The following is a 23,799-nucleotide window of genomic DNA, read 5'->3' as shown; positions in this document are numbered from 1 at the left end:
TTGAAAAAGAACTACTGCTCTACCAAGCACTTAGCAACATGATTCCATCCAAAATAGTAGTTTTGTGTTTTCTGTTGCTGTTTTTCTTTTTCTTTTTTTTTTTTTTTTTTTTTTTTTTTTAATTCCACTACACATCTTTAATCTGCCAAAGTGCTCTAGAGAAACACCACCATCAGAGATGAATATGTTTCAACAGAAGATGAAGCAGTTTTACTGATTTTTTCCTAAGCCAAAGACAACAGCCTTTTGGACAGTGTTGTGTGGACTGTGCCCTTAAACAACACGCAGCTGTCACTTCTGGAAAACAAAAGGCATACCAGATAATTATCATGCATGAACTTAGAATGACTGCAATTACTTGGAAAACATTAATAGCCCAGTCCGGGACGCTGAGGACTCTACTTTGGATTCAATAGTGTCACTTCGTACTATCGGGAGACCTGCTGCAGTCAAGCATGTAGAATGGCAGCGTTAACTATTGAAATTACTTGCAAATAAATTAACGTGATTTACACTTTGTTTTTCCAAACATCTTTGTTCTTAGAGATCAAGTAATATGCCTCTGCATATTCTTCTCTACAATAAAATTAGAGGTTTTGTTTTTGTTTTTAAATTTAACTTCCATGGGGAATGCAAGAGGGTCGCAAGCATAGAGTTTAAAAAAGCAGCCATGCTGCTGGTTGCCAAGAGCTGAAATTCCTACACAGAAGTGCACTTCTACCATCTGTTAAAGACAGGCTGCCACTAACAGGTCAGTTTTTTCTGGATCTAGGATCTGCCACCATTCTGACTTGCACAAGGATTTCGAGAAGAGCAACAACACACAGTTTTGCAGGTCATAAGAGGTTGCAAAAGCTCCCATTTGCTACTAAATTACACTTAAAGGTCGGTTAAATAAAAGCAGATTGTTCAACTGTTCAAATCTCCTCCTCTCATTGCCCGCCCACATCCCCAAACATGCCATCAAATTGTGGTCTGCATTACTCGAAAAAAAAATCCAGAGTTTTGCAGTTAAAAGATCCATGCCAGGCCATAACCATCTTTTGCATATTGTAGTTCTGCTCTTGGGCCTTTGCATCTTCTTTTCTGTACAGAATTCTGCTGCAATTTTACTACAGTCTTTCATTTCACTCTTCTTCTATTTTCCTTTTGCCAGAAAGTAGTAAGTGAAGAAGGATGGTTTTGTGTTTCCTGAAGTTTTCACTTTCAGAAATGCAACTGGGTACTACAGTTTGGCAGAAACAGTTTTTCTCACACTGTTTCCAATTCATCCTGGATTTGCCAGAATAAGGAATCCACACATGGTTTGGAGCAGGCAGCAGCTGCATTTAATACATTTCCGAAGAAAAAGTTATTTTTTGTGAATGTATAAAACATACTAGAAAGCACTCCTTATTGTGTAGCCTGAAAGTCAGTTTACAAGGCTACAATCAAGTTTTTTTTTTTTTTTTATTCCTTTTCATGCTAAAAGCATAATGCTGCATGTGCAATGAGGACAGGAAACCCTCAGAGCAGCTGGACAAATCTGACATCCTTTCATTTAGACTTGGTACGTGTTATCCAGCTCCCTGCCATGCAAGAGTTACAGACTGGTCAGAGATTCGTCATTCTCTTTTTGTACAACCGTGACCTGGGGAAATCCAGAATTGCAAAACGGGTTGAAGATTTTGTCTGTCTCTCTAGAATACATCACGCTCTCTAAGCTGTCCAAGTGTAACCCTTTATGATCATACATGACACATACTTTTATTATTTCAAACAATGACTGTGACAGATATTTTTTTGGGAGTGAAGGAGGGCAAGAAAGAAGACAGCATTCTGATTCCAAAAATTAATACTAACCACCAGAAAACTCCTGTCCTGAAAGGAAATTCCTGCTCCCTATAACTCATTCTGGAAGAAAAGTAAAGAGACAGAAGCTGTGCCAGAAAGAATTAGCGTGTGTTTCACTGCCTTAGCTCTCAAGCCATTTTTCTTCTGCCTTTCTAAAGGATCTGGTATTTCAGATAGCGCATTTCCATTTGCTTTCAGAAGAAAGTCTTCTTTTACTTGAGATCTTGAAGCCCAAGTGCCCAAAGTCCTCTCCCTTATCCATGAGGCTAGTTTACTAATAGCTTTGAGAGACAAACTTGCCTCTCTGAGCTTCCCAGTAAAAGAAAAGGATGTTTAACTGTTTCTTTGCATGCCAGCATGCTTCTAACACAGGAGGCAAGAGTACACAGCTAAGAAAGAGGCGATGCTGTTCTCGGCACAGCAGCCTTCTGTCTGAGGACAGATGCTCTTCTCAGCACAGGAGCTTTCTACTTGACTTGTCGGGACCATCACTGTGAGAGTGCTGTAGAACTTCCATCTTTCTGAACACGTTTGACGGCCCAGTCATCCGGAGGAGAGCGAGGTCTTGTGACAGCAGTCTTGCAGCAGCAGGCCTTTCCGCAGTGAAACATGTGATGTGCAAACACCAGCACGTGTCCCAGAAGCACTCCAACCATGCTGATGAGAGAGTTAAAGTTCCCTCCTCCATACCCTGCCCCAAAATCTCTGGATGACAGACAGGAATGTATTCAGCGAATACACCAAAGGCATGGAAAGTGACTACTGTTTCCCCTGGTCCTGACAACAGATGACGGCAGACTCAGACGGCTGAGCTTCACGGCCCAGATCCGGACAGCGAGGTATCGGTAAGCCTTTAGCGGGGTTTCTCCTGCAAACGCTAGAGGCTCGTTCTCGCTCGGAGGTGAAGCGAACCAATAAACGAAAGACAACAAAAGCAAAAAGAAAGGGCAGGAGCACCGTTTACACGTCCGCCGATCGCGGCTGCTCGTGAGGGTTTGCTGCTCTCCGCTGAGGCACGGCGGAGCGCCGCCAGGGCGGGGACAGGCGGAGCCCCCGGCTGGGGAGGGCTCGGCGGGGCAGCAGCACTCACCTTGAGGTCGCGATGGACTACGCCCATCTGATGGCAGTGGAGCACAGCCTCCAGGATCTGCTGAATGCAATGACTGCATGCAAACACCAGGGGCGCGTGTTAGTTCCAAGCGTGCACTCGCCGCCCGCACGCCCGCAGCCGGGCGCCGGCACGGAGGCGGCGGGGCCGGGGCCGGGGCCGGGGCCGGGGCCAGGGCCGGGGCCGGGGCCGGGGCCGGGGCCGGGGCCGGGGCCGGGGCCGGGGCCGGGGCCGGGGCCGGGGCCGGGCGGGGGGCGCCGCTTTCCCCCCGCCGCGCCGCTGCCCCCCGCCCTGCCCCGCCGCGCCCCGCCGCCCCTCAGAGCACGACGGCCTCAGGCACCCTGCCGGCCCCGGGGACCTGCCTCGGTTGGCTTGCTCTGACCTCGTTTTTATTTATATTATTATTATTTATTTTTTATTTTGAATAAAAAGGACCATTTTAAAGGAAAGTCTTCGGCAAAGCTTACAAATTCGGCCAATCGAAATCTGTCGAGGTCGCATTACAGATTTGATATCTTTACTTGTTCCGCCTCCGCTTTCTGCGAGCTCTCTCGGAGGCATCAGGAACTGTAGCGGCCACTGAGGTAAAAAACCATCGGAAGCGAGGTGTTTTGGGTAAATTATTAACTTCTCACGGTCCAATTTAGTCAGCAATTAGCATCACTTGCCTGAGGGTTCGTCATACTCTAATGCAGCAGTGTGCGACCGGCTGTTGTGCTACTGCAACCCAGGGCTCAGAACAGAAGTGGTGTGTAAATCTGCAAGCTGACATACATCACAGCCAAAGTTCACCTCCATGTGCGTGCACAGCGATACACGGACACCCTTAATAAAATACCAGACGTGTTCGACAGCATGGGATAAATCCAGAGCCGTGGAAAAGAGACAGCGTTTTGGCAACCATTCCCCCTTTTGCCATGATGTATATTAGGCCTGTAGACTTGCAAACTGGAAAGAGGCATCATGCATTAATTATTTGTTCATCTAGCTGTTTGGAGGGTGAGCAGGATAGGCAAGGGAACAGCGCACACAACCCGCCCTCTGCCCCTACCCAGCAGAAAAACAACCACAAAACTCTTATCCAATTGATGGGCACCAGATACTGACCTTCAGGTCTCTGTGAACTATGCCATTTAGATGACAATGATTAACACTTTCTAGAATCTGCTGTATACAATGACTGCAAAGATACAAGGGCAGAATGGAAGGGAGAACATTTTAAAGGCACATAATCACATCAAATACAAAATAAACAAAACTTAAAAAAATTATAAAGAACAAAAACAATTGTACATCTCCTGACAAGTCCTGATTGCATGTTGGACTGGAACAAAACAGTGTTAAAAACTGAGTTATTTCCAGCTCTAACACAGCCAAAAATTAAAATAAAAAATCACAAACCAAAAAAAAAAAAAAAAAAAGACATTTAAACATGGACATAAGACACCTATTAAACAGAATCATTAGACTGGATTTTCATTCAGCAGTATGGAAGCTTTTTCTAGCTTCCAAAAACTGCGATAGAAAAAATAAACTGGAGACAATAAATTATTTGGTGATATCTCGTATTTTTTTGAACATTTTTACAATGAAGTTAACATTACAAGTGCTGAAACAAGAAAATGTTCAAAAGTGAAATGATATACAGAAAACAGATGAAAAAAATCAAAAGTTAAGGAAAAGCAAAACATTTACCATTGTGAATCTAATGGTTTCTTAAAAATTATTAGCAGAATAAAGCCAAGTCATTCAAAAAGGTGGCATGCAATTTCAGTTAAAGTACTGTTGAGCAATAGTTTAATAAAGAGTCACACATGGAATGGAAATCCACATCAAAAATGGAGACAAATGCTTTCTTTTGGCTCTTTAAATAATTGAATTAGCACCTATTTTTCCATGCCCAGGTTTGCAAGTTTTGACCAGTGTACCATGCCAAAAGAATATTTATCTTTTATAGCACTGGAACTTTTTCAGATGTTTTTCGGCACCACAAGAGCTTATAAATGCGTTTGGATTTCTTTTTAAAGATATCCTTGTGGCAGAAGTCAGTGATATATAGTGAAGTAATATATAGTAGTCATGGGCCAAGGATTTGATTCTGCTCATCCAAAATGTTTTGGCCATGGAATTGAGAAGGAATGGTGATAAATCAGTAACTGGAGCCCAAACCTGAAAACCGTTTCTTATGCCAGTAGTTCACAACTCACCAACTAGCTGCTCATGTGAGTAAAGACTACTTGCATGAGTAAGGGCTTGCAGGAGCAGACCAGTATTAAAATCCTAGGATATGCATCTTTAAAGTCCATTAACTATTTCTAAAGGGATACATACAATCACACATATACAGACATGTATGCACTATATATATAGAGATATATGTATACACACACATCTGTATATATATAAATATATAAAAATAGAGATGCATAATAACTAGAAATTTCACTTATTTGGTCAAGTTCTATTGAATATATACATGCATATATATATCATATATTCATAGTATATATATGCACAGCAACTTCCAATATGCAATAACACTAAAACAGAAAAAAAATGCACTTTTTGCTTTTAAATCACAATAATCTTAAAACACAATGACACCATATGGCCTTTGGCATCAATACTAGGCAAAAATCCCTGCGTTTTTTTTTTTTTTTTTTTTTTTTTAAACATAGCTTGTCTCCTTCCACCTCACCTAAACTACTGATCTTGTTTGCTCTTCTACAGCATGTTTTGCCATGTGTTATTCTACAGTTAAATGCTTACAGAAACGACATTCCTACTATTCCACCAGAAATTAGTTAGAGTAATAAATAGTGGAAGCTTCCTAATATTTAGATTAACTTCTTCTTTGTTCATTATTATTTTACCAGCGTTGTTAGGGACACTTAATGCTTTCCAGTCATCTGCCAATTAATTCCAAATATAAAGAAATAACTGAAAATTATACATGCTAAATGTGTATCAATAATGGTGTGTGACTATGAATGTACAAAAACATGACAAATTCTTTAAATTTACTCTGAGATAAAGTTTCTCTGAAGAATGTACTGGTAGGAAAGCAACTGACCACAATGTTTAAGACTTATTATTGTATGAAGGCAAACAGATTCTGAGATGGAAAAATGCCCCTGATATTTTATGCCAGCATGCAAATTATGATAATCTTCAATTTATTCTCAAGTTTTTCAACAAGCACTTGCAGCAAATTACTAGAGATTTCAAATTTGAGCTCAGACTATGAGCTGCACAGTATAATTGCTTATTGATGAAACACAACAAAAAATGTTTAATTATGAAGAGAAAATTAGTACTTCTGGACCCAGAACAAAAATGGTATTTAATGTAAAATTTCTTTCAGGACCAATATATATTTCACATTTTGATCAGTAAATACAAGAGTCCCTAGATAAGATTGCTGCAATTATATGTCCAGTTTGCAGAGAGGAAAACTGGATAGAGTTTTTAATCAACATCAGTAGTTTCCACAGATTTATCAAATTTAGATCCAATTTCAGCTTCTTCAGATCTGCAGACATCAAGACGTCATAGAGTTTATCTCCACACAGTTTTGAGCTCAAAACCCCAAACTGTGCCTCTTTCAAAGACTAAGAGAACTCAAGGAGAAATCCAAGACTCTTATAGACTGCTAACCTAACTGATGCCAAACACCAAGAGATATTTAAGTACCTATACTGGAATTATTAAAGGCAACATCAGAAAAATAAATGACTTACCTGGCATCTGCTTCACTGTAATATTCTCTTGCAACTATATCTTCAAACAATTCACCTCCAGTGACTCTGTTAGAAAAAGCGAGATGGGAAAGGAGATTTCAGAACTGAAAATGCGCAACTTAAAGGCAGCTTGACAGGGAGAAGTCAGAAAAGAATAACTGAAATATTTGTACAGAAATGAAAGAGGTCTTGACCAGCATGGTGAAGGAACTAAAGCAGTAGGTTTGTCAATTCAAATTATTATATGAATAAAAAGTAGGCAGTGGAAGAGCAATCATAACTGGAAAATAACAGCAAAGTGCAGCAGCTTATTTGGCAGGATGACATACATCAGCTAAGGATGTCAAGAGTACATAGTACAACTACACAAATAAACAGGAACTGACCAGCAAGGAAAACTGTGGCTGAAGTTCAGAACAGTTCAGGACAATTTAAGGATTGCAACATAAATTAGACATAAAAGGAGAATGCACTAATGCTAAAAAAAGGAAAAGGCTCTTTAAAGGGTAAGTCAGAACACAACAGAGGTATACCCATGTGCCAGATTGGTTTGCTTTCTATGCTTTTACTAGAAGGAGTATTACTGAGTTGGAGGAACCTTATCAGTAGAAGAGATGTACCTTAATCAGCTAAATGGCAGATTTTTTTCCCCTAAAATATTTTCAGTTATCGAAGAATGCAGGAATACTTTAGTGAAATTGCCACTTAGAGTAAATTAAGAGGCATTAACAGCACAAAGGAAGAAGTGCACAAGCCAGAGGATAAAGTAACAGAAGCAATAGAGTGTGCTTGCATACTTAGGATCTCACAGTATAGCCAATAGTTTGATAGTAGGAAGTAGCTAAAAATTTAAAAAAAAAAAACAGCTGTGTTGTTATAATCAAAAGATGACAGTCCGTAATGAATCACCAGCAGGATACTGCCACAGTCTTGGACTGCATTTGACAGCAATGTCATTACATACAGCTGTAAAACCTCTCCTTGTATATTGTACACAATTCTGGTCACTTGTGTTCAAAATGGGGATTGAAACAGCCATAATGAGGAGAAAACTGCTACCTGGCTATCAATTCACTTACTCATCTTACCTTCTTGCAGAAGCAAAGTCAGTTTAGCTTAGCAAAACAGTATTTAAGGGGGCTAAAAATAAATACTAAAGACAAAAATCACAATCCATGTTCTCCATAGAGGAGAGTTTTAGGGGGAAATATTGATACAATAATAAATGAACATACAGCATCTGTGTATAAATATAGGCTTAAAATCAGGAGAGGGTTTGTAACAATTATAAAACTGGTGTAAGGAAGACATTTTTAGTAAAGTAACAGAGACAGATGCTCAATTTTAAGATGAAGATCTATGAGCTTCTAAATAAAATCATGTCTAAAAGAACACAAAACAAAACAACAAAAAACTTTGTCTGCCTGTGTCAACAAGAGAATGAACTCAAAGAAACAAGAGGATCTTCCTAGTAGTATATTCTAACATTTCTCTTTTATGGAACTCACTGGTATATTTTCATAGTTAAATTAAAATCTTCATATATTTAAAGCATTGTGCTGAACTGTTGAAAACTGATACAAAGCTTGAAAATGCACACAATGTGAAGTACCCTGGGCACAGCCTAAACAGAGCACTTCCGAACATAACGCATGAGTCAGCCTGATTCCTGCTTTCCAAAACCTTGATCCTACTGATATGCCAACATCAGTAACTCCTAGATTGGGGAATCAATGGTCATATTTCATTACTGTTTATGAAGGTAGTGAGCTTTCATATTACACAGTATAATCCCATTGAAGTCCCAAAGTTAAAAACTGGAGTAGGTTTTATCAGCAGTCCTGGCTATCGGGGGAGGTCCCAGTTGACTGGCGGCTAGCAAATGTGACACCCATCTACAAGAAGGGCCGGAGGGCAGACCCGGGAAACTACAGGCCTGTCAGTTTGACCTCAGTGCCAGGGAAGCTCATGGAGCAGATCCTCCTGAGAGTCATCACGCAGCACTTGCAGGGCAAGCAGGCGATCAGGCCCAGTCAGCATGGGTTTATGAATGGCAGATCCTGCTTGACGAACCTGATCTCCTTCTATGACAAAGTGATGCGCTGGGTGGATGAGGGAAAGGCTGTGGATGTGGTCTACCTTGACTTCAGCAAGGCTTTTGACACCGTCTCCCACAGCATTCTCCTCAAGAAACTGGCTGCCCTAGGCTTGGACTGGCACACGCTTTGTTGGGTTAGAAACTGGCTGGATAGCCGGGCCCAAAGAGTCGTGGTGAATGGAGCCAAGTCCAGTTGGAGGCCAGTCACTAGTGGCGTTCCCCAGGGCTCGGTGCTGGGGCCGGTCCTCTTTAATATCTTCATCAATGATCTGGACGAGGGCATCGAGTGCACCCTCAGTAAGTTTGCAGATGACTCCAAGTTAGGTGCGTGTGTCGATCTGCTTGAGGGTAGGAAAGCTCTGCAGGAGGATCTGGATAGGCTGCACCGATGGGCTGAGGTCAACTGCATGAAGTTCAACAAGGCCAAGTGCCGGGTCCTGCACCTGGGGCGCAATAACCCCAAGCAGAGCTACAGGCTGGGAGAGGAATGGTTGGAGAGCTGCCAGGCAGAGAAGGACCTGGGAGTGATGGTTGATAGTCGGCTGAATATGAGCCAGCAGTGTGCTCAGGTGGCCAAGAAGGCCAACAGCATCCTGGCTTGCATAAGAAGCAGTGTGGCCAGCAGGGCTAGGGAGGTGATCGTCCCCCTGTACTCGGCTCTGGTGAGGCCGCACCTCAAGTACTGTGTTCAGTTCTGGGCCCCTCGCTACAAGAAGGACATGGAGGTGCTTGAGCGGGTGCAGAGAAGGGCGACGAAGCTGGTGAGGGGCCTGGAGAACAAGTCCTACGAGGAGCGGCTGACAGAGCTGGGATTATTAAGCCTGGAGAAAAGGAGGCTCAGGGGCGACCTTATCGCTCTCTACAGGTACCTTAAAGGAGGCTGTAGCGAGGTGGGGGTTGGCCTGTTCTCCCACGTGCCTGGTGACAGGACGAGGGGGAATGGGCTTAAGTTGAGCCAGGGGAGTTTTAGGTTAGATGTTAGGAAGAACTTCTTCACTGAAAGGGTTGTGAGGCACTGGAACAGGCTGCCCAGGGAAGTGGTGGAGTCACCATCCCTGGAAGTCTTTAAAAGACGTTTAGATGTAAAGCTTAGGGATATGGTTTAGTGGGGACTGCTAGCGTTAGGTCAGAGGTTGGACTTGATGATCTTGAGGTCTCTTCCAACCTAGAAATTCTGTGATTCTGTGATTCTGTGATTCTGTTATGAGATGCTTAAATATTAAGATGCTTAAAAATCTATACTATAGTGAATATCTGTACTGAATACAATTAAGTTTAATACAATTAGGAAATTAAAAATGAGGATACTTGGAATCTTCAAAACCAAAGCATTCATTTCTAATTCACTATACTAACAACAATTCCTCATAGATCTCAGTTATTCAGTCACTTAGATGATGACAGAAATGATCTGCTCAACCAGTAACACAACCCCTTTCTGCTTTGAGAAAACCAGTTAATTCGTGTGTGTGTGTGTTTAATTTGTGTGCGTTTCCATTTACATGTACATTTGTGCTATATCATCCTTTTTCTGAGTTCATAACTTACTGACTTTGGAAAATAACTACTTTCAGGTAACAACACTATTTTGTGCAAAAGTCTGCAATAAAATCTGTAGGAGGTAAAATAGCAGGTTGCCTAATTCATACTTTCTCTCTCTTTGCCTTCTACCTTCCAGAAACTCACTTAGATTGCTGTAACACAAAATGCTTAATTGACACGTATTTTGACATTCTTTGATACCTCTTTTTTGCATGCATGTTTTCTACTACAGTTCTGGTAAAGGGGATTAATTCTTATTTTGTGATGTATGAAAAAAACAAAGCATCCTTTGATCTTATTCTTCCCTAAAACACTCATTTTTGATCCAAGCCAAGAAAAACCTTTTGTCATCAAAGTGCATTTCAGTGGGAGAGAACACCAAACTGATGCATGTTCTTCTCAAGGAAAGAAAAAAATAAAAAAAATGCACTCTTAGTTGCTGACACTAAGCATTTGCTTAGCATTGCTAACCACTGTTAAAAGATGAAAAAATAAAAACAAGAACAGAGCAGATGAATTTCACTGAGAAGCAAACAAGTATTCAGTAATTCCAATGCTGTCACTCTGAAGGATACATTAGGAATAATTCTCAGAAGACAGATAACGTAAAGAAGGCTGTAACAAAGGCAGGTAGTGCAGGGGACTAAGAGAAGTCATAACACTTGTGTATCTTCTGAGCCTCTGCCTGAGAAATTTGTCACAGCAGTGTTAGCAACCTTTGCTCGCTGAACGTGAGCAAGCAACTTGCCCATGCAGCAAAAAAAAAGGTCAACTGTGTCCCAGTATAGGACAGCCAGCAGGCTGGGGGAAATGATTCTTCCCTTCCACTGGGCACTCATGAGACCACACAGGTCTGCCCTTCTGCCCTTTCCAATACTGACGTTCAGAATTGAGTCTAATGGAGAGCAACCGAGGCGGTTAGAGTTGTAGCACATGATGCTCAGGGAGAGGCTGAGAGAACTGGGTTTATTCACCACTAAAATGGGAAGGCTCGGGAGAGATCTCGCTGCTGTCCACAACTCCCTAATGAGCGGGCACACAGAGACAGCATGAAAGGCAACAGACAAACTGGAACAACAGAAATGCTAAATAGGTACAGCCAACCCCAAAGGTGTTCCAGCCTCAACAAATCCCCGAGCAACCTGATTCAGTTGGACCTGGTTCAAGAAGGGGGTTAGACGAGATAGCCTCAAGGGATCCTTACCAACCTATGTTATTTTCTAATTTTATAAATAAGGAACAGAGTCAATACCAATAACTTTATTTTTATTCTCCATACTTTAATACCAAAGTGGTTTCAAAGCATTCTACTCATTATTAGCCACCTTTTCGCTAGGCTGATTTTTTCCCTCTATCCACAGTTCTGGAACATGATGACTAGGGAATGATCTGAGATAGCTAGCATGAATACAAATCCACAAATATGAGATCCTTAGTTATGAGGTTTTCCTTGCTTAGTGAAGGGCATCAACCAAATCAAGGAATCATGTACTCTTCGGTGAATGCATGGCTCAGAGGCACTGCTCTGTGACCAGCAGGGGCATTGAATTGCCTTATGGGGAGAGGTGTGCTGAAATCAGAACTTTTGGGGGTGTTGCTGATCAGCAGAAATACTTAGGCTGATCTCTGAAATTAAAGTAAATCCTATTATATATATTATAGTCTTTTGTAATTTATCAGCTGACTGCTGCTTCAGTTAAACATTTTCTTTTCTAAGCTAAAATAACAAAAAACTGATATATTGTACCATTCAGGAAAAAAAATAATAAAAAAATAATAATAATAAAAAATAATCACACATAGATTCTAGTCTATGTCCTTAAATCAGAAGCCAACTCCCAGTACAGTCAGATCTTCTAATGTATCCAGGCCGTACACAACAGAAATGAAGAATGTAAACCAGAAGGTTAAAACAATCAAACCAAACCAACCAAATAAAAACCAAGTGGTTTTGGTTCTGCGCTAACTAGCAAGCTACAGGAACAGCTGCCAAGCTACTTTCTCCCCACAAGATTAAAAGAGGAAGTATATGGATCCCAGTGCCCTTCCGATACAGATATATTGCTGACTTCAGTGAGCTCCTAGCTCATGATGGGACATTTCAGGATACGGGCTCTAGTGACTTTCAGGGTACAAATTAAAAGCCACGGGCTCTCACTAATTATTCTTGTTCTTGTGTAATTTTCTTGAAAAGCATGCTAAAAAAGCAGCAAATAAAGCACACAGGGTTGTTTAAACAAAAGAATTACAAACCCCATGTAGAAATAATAAGCCTCTCCAGGAATATCTTTCAGAAAAGCCACAGAGAGGCAAGCAGAAGGATTCCACGTACAAGGGATGTTATTTCTCTTTAATTTACAAAGAGGTATATTAAAACACAGACTTTTTGACATCACTTTCTACAATCAATTAAAAAAACACTACTGTGCTTAGAATATTAAATGCCACTTTTTTTGTTGGAAACATTCATAACAATATATACAAAAATATTTACTTCATGTACTATATTCAATTTGTAAGGAAATTTTTTGAATACGAAAAAATGAAAACCCAAATTAGCAAAGCTAGCTAAAAAAAAAAAAGCCTCTGCTGATGATCACATTAACCTTCTTTCCTCTTGGCTTACATTTCATATTTCTTAAACAGCATAATGAAGGTGGGAGGAAACAGTCCTACAAAAATGACAGTGTTAATATATTTTTTTACATTTTTTTCTGACCTTTCTCCTCCTGAAAAGGACACAAAGGTTCAGACACTTACTGTAGGCAGATTGTTCTGCAACTAGGCTTTTTTGGGTATTTTTTTTTTCCTTATACACACTACAGTCCCTCCACTTGGAATTCAGCAGCGATGCCAGGATTCTAAATGTACCAATTGTTGCTTGTCAACAAGTGCATTAAAATGGGAGACACTGAGCAAAGAGAATCTCACAGACTTGCACAAGGGTCTTCAAGGGCTACAGCTGTTTCCATTCAGATACAGCAATTAATACTGACAGAATTGATTGAATTTGAACTCACATAACATCATTAATACTGAAAACAACCTCACATGTGCTTAGCAACTGAAACAGGTTGATGAAGAGATGAAAATCTTAACTACAGTTGCTTTAATCAGTAAGGGGAGAGGAATTAGAAACTTACGGAGTTCATTGCCAGTCTTACTGTGCACACCTCATTATTCAGAAATCACTGTGTCTTGTGGGAGAAACATAACAGGCACGAGTCCTTTGCTTGTGCGAAGTATTGCAGAAGGCTTGTTTATTTCTATTTTTTTTGAAGTAGGGAAGATCATGTCAGTAGATCAGTAAGATGACTCTCTTCCTTGGCAGTGACACCAAGGAGACACTGATAATCACTGCTTTGCCTAGTAAAGTACAAAATAACCCCCATGCTCCAGAACTAACTGGCCATTTACATATTTCAATGGTATGTCCATGGCCAGTGAGTCAGCAACTGAAGCATAATTACGTATATATGGCATGTCAGCTTCAGTGTAGATAATTCTCCCATATTCAGTGCTTCTTACAGGAACACCTCTGTAAAATAAACACTCCTTCTAGCAGGAAGCACTTCATTCAATGTTAAATGTCCAAATTCCAAGTGGAATTTAAGCCCTCCACCTTCCCATTTTGGCATTAGAACTCTTCACCTAAACACAAGCCTGTAGCAGGGAACATTAATCACTTTTCTCTCTCCATATGAAAGCTTAACTATCACTGAGGTATAGAAGCAAAGCAACAGGCTTCTCCTTCAGATTGCAGACATCTCTATGACATTTAGTAAAAAGAGATTATTAGAAATTCAAAATAGAATGTGACAATGATCATCTTTTTCTATTCAAGAAAAAGAACTCTTCCTCTGTACTTTATGTGGGATGCAGTTTAAGGGAAATTTCTGAAGAAACAGTAGCACTGAATCCCACACAGTCTGAAAGAAATCATTAAGATAAAAAACACGATGGTATGCGTGGGTGGAGTGACAGTGTTACACCACAGTCGAGCTTTAGTTGGAAAAAATGAAAGCACATTACTTGGTCTTCATATTAAAGAAGTCTATATGGCACCTTTTTTGTGGCAGCTCTTTTATGTACTTCTTTTAAACAAGCCACTAAACCACATCTACAACTGCATTAAAGGTGAAGTTTCACTAATCCATAGTATTAGTGAGTATTAAAGCCATAATTTCTTATTTAAAACAGTACTTTCTTAGCTTAAATGCAAAATAAACTGTGAAAAGCCATCCTTACTAATTAGGATACTTATCTACCAAAGATTAGTATCTGTCAGTAGAGTTACCACCTTTACCATTTAGACATTTTCTTTTTTGCAAAATAATTAATTTTGACCAAAAAAAAGGTAAAAATCTGTACATATATATTGAAGCCCTCCTTATTTCCTTATTGGAAGAAACTGAAAAACAAAAATGTGCAGACTGCTCTGGAGGAACAACAGATGTATGAGTCTGTTTGTATGTTTTTCCTGAATGGAAGTGACATTGAAATAGAGGAAGTTCCAGTCCAGTGCAGAATGTTTGGTACGCAATCTATTTTTGGCAAGACAGTACCTTGGGGTTATATATTATTTCCTATTGCTGAACACATGCTTCTATTTACTCTGTAAGTACCCAGATATAGATACTGATATCTACAACTCTGCCGATGTTCAAATTCCTTCTAGTTCATATTGCAATCATAATCTCCTGAGATATATCAGACATTAGATATTCAATTTAAGGTAAAAAATGCACTAATGCAATTACAGCAGGTCAGTTTCTAATGGTACAATAATATGGCACGAAATTAAAATACCATCAGTTTATAAAAGCGATGTTGTCCCCAGAACTAGCAATTCTACATGCATTTACTGGAAGAGTTCAGGATTAAGAACATTTCAGCAGTTCCACACAGAAAGATTTCCTTTGTAGCCCTTAATTTAAAAGAAAAACAAATCAACAACAAAAATAGGTATGTCAGAGAACAAGTATGTATGCCGTGCCCTAGAGCTGATTTTAAGTGAACAGTCAGAACACTTACCTGGGATATACACAAATCAGATATTAAGTTCCTGTTGTGCCCAGTTCAGATCAGAGTACTGAACCCTAAACATCTTCACTGCAGACAGACCATGTATTTAATATTTTTGTATTGCTAGTCTAAACTCTAGTCTAGAAGAAGTCCCCAGAGATTTAAAAGTCAGCAAATAAAACAGAAGGTAACCTGAATGTGAAAGCGTGTAACTGATTGTAGATCTGGGTTCTAACTTACCTAAACTGAATGCACTTCTGTTTGCATGCTTCGAAGTGAGCTATTTCACAGTTCTAGGGCAATAATGTATTCTCATTCTAACCAGCAAAAACGTATTGGGCCTAAGGAAGTTCTTAGTGGGGGCAGGAGGAGGTGGGAATTTGTCACATCCATAAACTGCCATGGAAAAATATGCAATTGAAACAAATTGTTTTACCTAAATATGTCAGTTTTGCAAGAAAATTACCAACCATTCATGTCTGCCCATATGCAGAACCAAAAGCAGTAGTTTTTCACATGATTGGAGAGTTTGCCCATCACCGAGAATTGTGAAGAATATTAGTGTTTTTGTTTCAAAGGTAAGAGTCTGCTATATGTATGTTCATGTTGTCATGTTTTACTAAACATCATTATCTGGAAGAAACAAGGTTTCGTCCCCATCTATCCCTTTCTGTAACCATCCTCTTCCCACACACACATGCTCCAACACCTCACAGGATTCAAATTCATAGAGTAAATTGAGAAAGACAATTCCTTTCTGTATGCTGGGCATTTTGTATTCTGAAAAGAGTCAAAATGAAACTAATCATACATATCAGTAAACCATAAATCAGCAATAAAATTCATATGATCTTTTTCATTCTAGTGAAATCAGGCTTACCTGTCAACATAGCACTGAGGATTTGCTACTCCTCCACATTTGTTTATGTTTCCTTTATCAGACAACCAGTTTGCAGTGAATTCCTTTTTCTGAATTGTATGTTGGTTTAGCGTTGGCAGATAGCATGCAACTTTTACTTACTGTCCTGGTTTCAGTTAGGGCAGAGTTAATTTTCCTCCTAGTAGCTGGTAGGCTGCTATGTTTTGGATTAGGATGAGAAGTGTGCTGATAACACGCTGATGTTTTAATTGTTGCAGAGTAGTGCTTACACCAAGCCAGCTACTCGCTCTGTCCTGCCAGCGGGCAGGCTGGGGGTGCAGCAGGAGCTGGGAGGGGACAGACCCAGGACAGGTGACCCAAACAGGCCAAAGGGGTATTCCATACCATCTGACATCACGCTAAACAATACATAGGGGTGGCTAGCTGGGGTGGGGGTGCCGTCTGCTCGGGGATAGGCTGGGCATCAGTCAGCGGGTGGTGAGCAATTGCATTGTGCATCACTTGTTTCGTACACATTACTAGTAGGAGTACTATTATCATCATTATTATTATTGTTGTTGTTGTTGTTATTTTCCTGTCTTCATAAACTGTCGTTATCTCAGCTCACAGGCTTTGCTTTTCCATTTCTCTCCCCCATCCCAGAGAGGGAGAAGGGAAGGTGAGCGAACGGCTGTGTTTAGCTGCCAGCCGGGTTAAACCACAACACTTACACACCTACATTTTATATTAAAATCCAATTCAACAGTATCCCTACTTTGAATATTTTTTTAATGTGGAATTCTTACAGTGACCCTTACAAATTAGCTTTTACATATGCAAATGACCAAATATGTTAATCACTCTATTTACATTTATTTGTCCAATTCCTTGCACCAAATTCATGCATTAACCTTGTGAGGTTGTATTTACATCTAAGTGTTTTGAATACCACGTTCCCAACATGCTAAACATATGCAAAAGTCATACTTACAAGTCAAAGACTAAGTAATGGAATCCTTCTTCTGATATGCTGTCATGAAGCCGCACTATTGAAAGGGAGAAAAAGATAAAAAACAGTCACCTTTTTCATGTCTTTAATGTCTCACTTTGATTTTTTTGAGACTGTAGAGCTGGTATTGCATCTATGCATGTCTTCTCTCTTTTCTTTTTTTTTTTTTTTTTGGGGGGGGGTGTTTGGTTTTAAATTCTCCACCCTAAGAACTGTCTTCTTCATAAGGTGAGTTAAGCAAATATCACTGTACAAAGACTGTAATGTGTAGGTCATTGTGCAGTTACTTTTAAAGGCGCTCTGCTTTTCTTACACCACAGAGGAATGCTGCAGTCATTTCCTATCACCTCCTACTTGTATAGGATAGGAGATACACACACTGCACTTTGCCATTACCCTTCATGCTGAATCATAGCTAAACAAATACTAAAAGCACAGACAGACTTTGTCTAAAAATACTGTATTAATATTATTCAACTCCCTCTTTCCTAGGCAGAGCCTCCAATCAATCTTTTAAATAGCATACAAAGGAGTATCCAGTCACTGGACTTGAATTATCTTAGAACAGTATTCTTAATGTCATACAACTGTTTTCCCAGTAGCACCACATCCTAGAAGTTGTAAACAAAACAAAATGGAAAAAAATTTAAAAAAGCAGGCCACAATTAACCATAGATTTCAGCAGAATAAAAAACTTCAAGGGCTATGATAACAAATTCTGTAATCAGACAATAGATGCTGATTTTGAAAGTGAAAGCATCATCTTTGCTGTTTGCTAAAATGTTTGACTGTATTAAAAGATGGAAAACAAAACTGCACATTCAGTTCATAGCTCAAGATTCTTTAACTAACCAATAAAAATAAATTTCAATTAAAAATAAAACCACTGCATATAGTGCCCAATTTGCTTTTTCTGGTCTCTCTTTTTCCTTAGTCTCACTTTTAATTACATGCCTGAAATTTTGGTCTAGGTGAAAGAGTAATTTCAAACATTTAAGCAAGTTAACTGCCCAAACAGTTAACATGTTCACTGCCCAACCTGTTGCAGATAGCTAGCTATAGAAAGATAGAGAATGGCCTCAAGTTGCGCCAGGGGAGGTTTAGGTTGGAAATGAGGAGACATTTCCTCTCAGAAAGAGCAGTCAGGCATTGGGATGGGTTGCCCAAGGAGGTGGTGGAGTCACTGTCCCTGGGAGTGTTTAAGGAAAAGTTGGACATGGTGCTTAGGGACAGGGTTTAGTGGGTGACAGTGGTAGTAGGGGAAGGGTTGGTCTAGATGTTCTTGCATGTCTTTTCCAACCCTAATGATTCCATGAGTCTAATTTCACTGTAATGCAGTCAACACAACTACACAGAAATACAGTATATCCTTCCTTGGAAAACCAGCTTTCTGTTCTCTTGAAACTTACTCTTTTTTTTGTAGCAATACACCACAATTGTATGTAAAGAAAATGGAAAAAATTGGTGTGAACCTTAGAGTACCTTTAAAAAAACTCACCAAAACACCTGCTTATCCCTTCCCTATCAAATAAGATCAACTGAGTAACAGCAATAGCCATACCGTACTCTTGAGACTACTCTTCAGGAAAAACAATTCAAGTCCACATTTCCTATTAAGACTCCTTAACCAAAATAACAGCACAGCTATGAAAATGTAAATCCTATTCTGAGTACACAAATATTTTTATATGACAGAATCCATACAATACCGATTCCACACACTCATTCAGACCTTACACCAAACAGCAGTGTGTTTTCCTCGTGGGATGTCTGAGCATGGAAGACCAAGAAAGGATCCATGTAACAAGAGAAGAAATTTTGAGAATGGCAAGATCACTCTTACAGGTTTAGTTAGGTCATTTATGAAAGCAGGTAGCTAAAATAAATAAAACCTTCAAACTAAAACTAGATGCATGTGGAGATGCTCAGAGAAAAAAATTATATGAGAATAGAATTTACTTGCTGTTCAGCTGACATGTACTGTGGTAAGGGATATGCCAGCTGGAAATGGGAATATGGGAATAGGGATGACAGTCAGGGAGCTAAAGCCCATAGACTTACAAACTGCATCGGTCTGAGAGGAAAGCAAGCTCTAATTGAAAAGCTGGCAGACTTTGGTAATGACTTCGTTTCTGTTAAAAAAAAAAAAAAAACAAAAAACAGTAATACTAGGCTGCATCATACATTTCTGATTCCATCACTAGCTTCTGTCTCTTAACCGACACTGCCAAACAGGGTCAAAAAGGGAATATGCTATATTCCCACTCAGTTCCTATTGTGTGTTATCTATATTTCCCTCTAATCTTCTTATCTCTCAACCCCTTCAACAACATGAGTGGTGAAAAGCTGCAAGGAGATGAATCTACTGGCATATCGATGCCTATCAGTCAATGCTGAATATCCATGGTGGCAGCCAACAGCACAGTTGAAAGACCAGAATGAACAGACTACACACACACTGCCTGGCTGCTGGTGTTTGGCCAGACCTACAGGCAGCAAGGACCGTCAAGAAGAGAAAGGAAATGAGTGCTTGGGGATATGACAGCTCAACAAGGTAACTGACTCTTATTAAACCACCATGAAGGGTGATTTCCTGAAAGATTTAAGGCACAAGAGAGGAGGTGCCAGAAGAAAAAAGACGGGATGTTAAGGAAGCAGTCATTGGTGTTTACAAACTTACAGCATTCTCATGATCAAAACCTTGTGCTACTTCTAATTGCACCTATGCATCCTACATTTTCTCCAGGAATGCACTAGTCAGTTGCAGAACCTTCACTTCCAATTTTAAAAATTGAAATCATAGCATGGTAGAGCTATGAACTAACTATGCGTGGTTTCTTTTAGTAACTTGAAATGAAATTGCAATTCCCAAAGCTAATTCTCCTGCAATGCAAAAAAGCTTTGTCAGTACCCTTCTCCAAAACACTTACAGAACCAAATAAAAAAATAAGGGTACTCTAAACTACTTTGTGTTCAAACCTGAGCTGATTTCCCTAGAAGGTTACTTTATATATTATTCATTTTTCACACAACGTGTGACATTTAAAAAAAATTCAAATAAACATGACTTCTTTACTTAATAATATTTAGCCCAGGGAAACATCTTGTGTTTACACAACACTGATGAGAAAACCAGTTTGGCTGACTCTCTGCCCAGAGCTCGTGATGATTCAGAAAAGCCAAGTAGGTCTAAATCAGAATTTGTGGTTTTGGCTGGTTCTATATTCTAGATTTGTCTTAGTTTTTACAACGTGCAAGCCTTGAGCAAAAAAAGACTGAGATGGTACATTGCTGCTACAATGAAACGTATTTATAGACATTAAAGGGACATACAGATCAGTATATTGGCATCAAATAGTGTAAATGTCAAGTAGTTTAAAATGCAATGGATTGAAAACCTGGAGCACACCAAAAGTGAAATACAACTATTCAGATGATAACAGTGATGCAGCAGCAAGAAATAGAAAACGTCCAGATCTTTGTATTTTGTACTAGTGAATTTCCAAATAACTCTAGGGAATATCACTCATCACACATTATTTATTTGTGTCTTTTTTTTTTTTTTTCTTGACCTTTATTTTGAGTTGTTTTCTTTGAGTTCAAATTTCAATATCCCCAAATGTCTGCTATTTAAAGCAAACCAAATGTGGGATGAGACACCAAGTACTAGCTTAGAACAGTATCCTGAAACTTCTAGCTCAGAACAGAGACCACAAAAACATCTGGTTTTGAGTACACTACTTCATACAGTAGCATCAAAGATACTAGTGATGAACAAGTGCTCAGAAACTAGCAATGGCATTTAGTACGGACCCTGGTTACATCACAGAGATGCAACATCACCCTAAACCAGTGAACTTTGAGTGTAGCTACGACATTTTGCATACACCGCTATGAGAAAGTTTTAAACTTCTTAAGACTTCAACATACAAAAAAATGATACATATTGATAGCAACTGCCTGTTCCTGAAAAAGATAAGAAGTCAAAGCACAGTTTTTCTGTGAATGCTTTTTGAGCTGAAGTAGCAATCCTCTCCTCCGTGCTCAGTAAGAACATTCTACTCAGACAGACATAAGCCTTCATATTAGATTTCCCATATCATGTATGGATATTCAGAGCTACCAAATACTTCTCACTATGTGAGATGTTTGCTGCCAACTGCTTTTTCAAAGAGCTCTGAAGCATCTAAAGAAACCCAGACGTTTCAATTCTCTAGAGACATTTCAGAAAAGCATTAATACTTAAAATTTAGAAATGAAATCCACCTTAAAATATTACTTCAGTATTAGAACAGACAGTCTTGGCTTGAGCTTGCAGCTGCAGAATAGTCAGCAGCACATATTCATTTCATACACATACTTACTCAGTTCTCATGGTTCACTCCCTTCCACTGCTACAGCAACTTTCTGGCAACGAGCTGAAGCAAAGACTGTATTCCTTAATTATCACTGTATTTTTAACACAGAATAAGAATGATTTCTTATGTGCATTTATGAGAAAGTCATCTCCTAGGTAAGAATGAAGTCAATGTGGTCCTATGCTCATTAAGGCACAGTTTTAAAACTGTGATCCTGAAGCAACAAAGTCATAGGAGAAGCATAAGCTGCATTTCATTGCCTTTGTTTCACAGCAATGCAAATCCCTTTCTCTCTCTCTCTCTCTCTCTTTTGCGGATAATTGCATCTACCACTTGTATTGCTAGGAATACCTGTATTTAAACCTGCAATAAATACTTCATATATATGCAGACTGAGGTAGACATACTATTAGAGCTATTACATATAGCTAGCAGCAGCACCATAAAGAGCCATAGCTTATTCCTATGTCAGAGGAGATGAACACCATGCCCAGCAGCACACAGCATATCAAAATTATCAGGAGTAGAAGTGTTATCTTGGATAGAGACACCCATCGTAACCCTCTAACTAAGCAGACCGATATGGCTCTATAGGAAGGGGCTTCACAGCCTGCCTAAAACAGGAGGCGCTCTCCCTTGTCTAGAAGAGGGCTTCTTCCTCCAGTGTAGCTCCCTCCCAGCTAGAAAAGGTGTTTGAGATTATGGACAATGTTTTTCTCAGGCAAGTGAGGCTTATTTCTTAATAGCCAAACTGCAGCCTGACATATCCGTGGAGATATATTCTTCAAAAATCACATTCTTTCTTTCTTTCCTCACAAATGCCTGACTCACACAAGTGAGACAGGACAAATCCTTCTCTGAATCAGGATCACATGCCCGTGATTGTCTCTGAAAAGGAAAACAGCCTGCGGCAGCCAGAAAAGATCAAAACTGTCTTTTGGCAAGCGCTTATGTTGGATTCTTTGGTCAGTTCAGATACAGCTTTATGCCAGTAAATCTGCTAGGTAAAAATCCCAAATAAGCATGGGCAATGGAGAAAAATCCACGGTGAAGATATGCCAGCCTGACAAGCTGGAGCAGAGGGTGCACAACAGCACAGGGGCAAATGCAGCATGGCCCAGACCTTGGCTCTGCCTCCTGCCTGCAAGCAGTCTGCAAGTCAGCTTTGCAGTGGAAAAGACAAGGGATGTTGTGGTGACAGTCTGAGAAGCTATTCACGAAGTTTAAGAAGTGATTCATTACAAAAACCATTCGTGTATTCATTTCAAACATATACAGTTCTTTGCACACACGTATCAAGCAGGATTCAGGCACGACAAACCAAAAGGCAGCAATTACAAAGATTATTCATCTGATATAAGAACTCCCATCAGTAACCCACACTGCAATTCCTATTCCTCCAGAGCCACTAAAAGCATTCAACGGTAGAAAATGGTCCCATTTATCTTTTTTGAAAAGATTAGTTACATCTAATCATTATCAACTGGAGTTGGATAATCCCTGAGTGTTTCACAAGTGCTGTCATGAACAGCCACATTATATGGTTGAAAGGATATTTTATAAAAATAAATAAATAAATAAATAAATATTCCTTTTCCTCCTACCTCTTTCTCCTACCTGCTGCAGTGCTATGGTCACTCTCTCCATCGAGTTACAGAGAAGATATTTAACAAACCTCTGACAGTGGAGTTGCTGCTCCTCAGCAAACTACTTGAAATAGCTGATAGGAACTGAGACAGCACACAGCTCTTTCTATTGGAGAAACACTACAAACCTACAAAAGATCAGGAATATTTCCCTGCAGCTTCTGCACTAATTTTCATCTGAAGCAGTTTCCAATTGTCACTGTATGATAATCATTGTGTTAATTTAAGGGAGAACTTCTATTGGCTTTATTAGTTTTGTACTTACCCATTAGATTGGGCAAGGTCCAACCGTATTGTAAAATCCAATGATCTCCTTTGCAGGATTTTTTTGCTGAACTATATTTTCTGTCTGTTTTACAGAATACTGCTTGCTATAATGCCAACAAACAACATTCATGCCCTTTCTAGATTTCTGCCTTCAAAGGAAAAAATATAAAATAACACTGTATTGCAGTGTACTTGCAACGAAAATCAAATTCTTCCAGATAAAGAAATAAATCAAACATACAAAGTCATATAAAAATTCCTTTGGGTGAATGTAGTTAATCATATCTAATAGCTACTGCATAAGATATTTATTT

General features: G+C 39.6%; 1 protein-coding gene across 10 annotated transcripts in view; it reads right to left on the bottom strand.

The window, feature by feature from the left end:
- The window catches only part of CAMK2D (calcium/calmodulin dependent protein kinase II delta), a gene marked incomplete at its 3' end in the record, with an annotated part of 169,210 nt that overhangs the window by 54,244 nt on the left and 91,167 nt on the right, over positions 1-23,799 (bottom strand). For all 10 annotated transcript variants that reach the window (XM_084286473.1, XM_084286478.1, XM_084286476.1 and 7 more), the window contains exons 4-6: positions 17,197-17,251; positions 6,682-6,747; positions 4,049-4,121 (exon numbers count right to left, since the gene is read on the bottom strand). In XM_084286473.1, the coding sequence (XP_084142599.1) occupies positions 4,049-4,121; positions 6,682-6,747; positions 17,197-17,251 (194 nt within the window). The remainder of the gene's footprint in view (positions 1-4,048; positions 4,122-6,681; positions 6,748-17,196; positions 17,252-23,799) is intronic.

The sequence above is a fragment of the Netta rufina genome (assembly GCF_964035555.1).
Source record: "Netta rufina genome assembly, chromosome: 4".
Lineage (NCBI taxonomy): Eukaryota > Metazoa > Chordata > Aves > Anseriformes > Anatidae > Netta > Netta rufina.
The sequence above is the reverse complement of the archived record's forward strand: the minus strand, read 5'-3'. Positions and strand labels throughout refer to the sequence as shown.